This window comes from Eimeria mitis, genomic scaffold (assembly GCF_000499745.2).
Source record: "Eimeria mitis Houghton genomic scaffold, Emh_scaff5716, whole genome shotgun sequence".
NCBI classification, from domain to species: Eukaryota; Apicomplexa; class Conoidasida; order Eucoccidiorida; family Eimeriidae; genus Eimeria; species Eimeria mitis.
Window position 1 is genome coordinate 554 of NW_013573966.1, and position 1,728 is coordinate 2,281.

The window sequence follows — 1,728 nt, forward strand, 5'->3', positions numbered from 1 at the left end:
CACACGGAGATAGAATAGGCAAGGAGAGACAGAAGAAACAAAAGGAGACAGAAGAAACAAAAGGAGACAGAAGAGACAAAAGGAGACAAAAGGAGACAAAAGGAGACAGAAGAGACAAAAGGAGACAAAAGGAGACAAAAGGAGACAAAAGAGACAAAAGGAGACAAAAGGAGACAAAAGGAGACAGAAGAGACAAAAGGAGACAAAAGGAGACAAAAGGAGACAGAAGAGACAAAAGGAGACAAAAGGAGACAAAAGGAGACAAAAGGAGACAGAAGAGACAAAAGGAGACAGAAGAAACAAAAGGAGACAGAAGAAACAAAAGGAGACAAAAGAAACAAAAGGAGACAAAAGGAGACAGAAGAGACAAAAGGAGACAGAAGATATTTTGTTTACTGGATGCAGTGCCGTTGGTGTGCAGCTCGATATCCGACAACCAAGACAACACGGGGCCCTGAACAGACACAGCAGCAGCAGCAGCAACAGCAGCAGCAGCAGCAGCAGCAGCAGCAGGCACATAGCAGCAGCAGTAAGTAAAATCAGCTGCTGGTCCTTATAAGCAACCAGCAGTAGCAGCAGTAGCAGCAGTAGCAGCAGTAGCACGAGCAGGAGCAGCAGCAACAGCAGCAGAATCTGCTGATGCTGCCGTTGCTGCTGCAGTTGTTGCTGGTGCTACTGCAGCAGCAGCAGCAGCAGCAGCAGCAGCAGCAGCAGCAGCAGCAGGTGCTGACCGTTGCTTCTGGCAGGCGCATGATATCATCAACTAGCTGTGAGACTCTGTGTCTGGTTGCTGCTTCATTGAGGTGTACAGACAGCTCAGGCTCGATGACGACATGCAGCGGCTGTGCTGCTGCTGCTGCTCCCCCCCACGCTTGCTGCTGCTGCAGTGCCCCCAGGAACCCCCGCAGCAGAGAAGCAGCAGGAAGATACCGCAGCAGGTCAAACGCAGGCTGCAGCTGCTGCAGCGCGCTGTAGCTCTTTAACGATAGTAAACATAGGATAGCCAACAGCAACACTCTGCAGCAGCAACAGCAGCAGCAGCAACAGCAGCAGCAGCAACAGCAGCAGCAGCAAAAGCAGCACTGTTAGCAACAGCTGGAACAGCAGGAACAGCAGCAGCAGCAGGAACAGCAGCAGCAGCAGCCTGGTGCTGCTGGTAATGCAGCAGCACCGGGAACAGCAGCTACAGCAGCACGAGCAGCAGCAGCAGCACCAGCAGCAGCAGCAGCACCAGCACCAGCAGCAGCAGCAGCACCAGCACCAGCACCAGCACCAGCAGCAGCAGCAGCAGCAGCAGCAGCAGCAGCAGCAGGACCTGTATGTTTTGTGACAGAGCAGCCTGCCCCATAGAGAAGTCCTCATCTCTGCGAGAGACCGCCGGAGCTGCTGAGACACCCGGCTTGCTGCACAGCGCATAGCGCACAGTTGGCTTTGTCTTCGTGTTCTGTTTGCTGCTGCTGCTGCTGCTGCTGCTGCTGCTGCTGCTGTTGCTGCTGTTGCTTGTTCTTCTGGTGATGCTGCTGGTGCTGGTGCTGCTGCTGCTGCTGCTAACAAAGACCCTGAAGAATCTAAGGAAGGCCAAGGGGGAGACCATGCTGCTGCTGCTGCTCTGCTGCTGCTGTTGCTGCTGCTGCTGCTGCTGCCCCTCAGGGATGTATCAGCAGTGCCAGCTGTATCTATCCATACAGGCACAGCATTCATCTGCTGCTGCTGCTGCTGCTGCTGCTG

At 54.0% G+C, this 1,728-nt stretch overlaps 1 protein-coding gene across 1 annotated transcript; it reads left to right on the plus strand.

Moving 5' to 3' along the window:
* Positions 1-639: 639 nt before the first annotated feature.
* Positions 640-1,330, plus strand: EMH_0083710 (uncharacterized protein; the record flags this gene model as incomplete). Its single annotated transcript, XM_013500668.1, has 2 exons — positions 640-803; positions 1,033-1,330. 2 exons carry the CDS (start codon positions 640-642, stop codon positions 1,328-1,330), a joined length of 462 nt encoding a protein of 153 aa, XP_013356122.1.
* Positions 1,331-1,728: the final 398 nt, after the last annotated feature.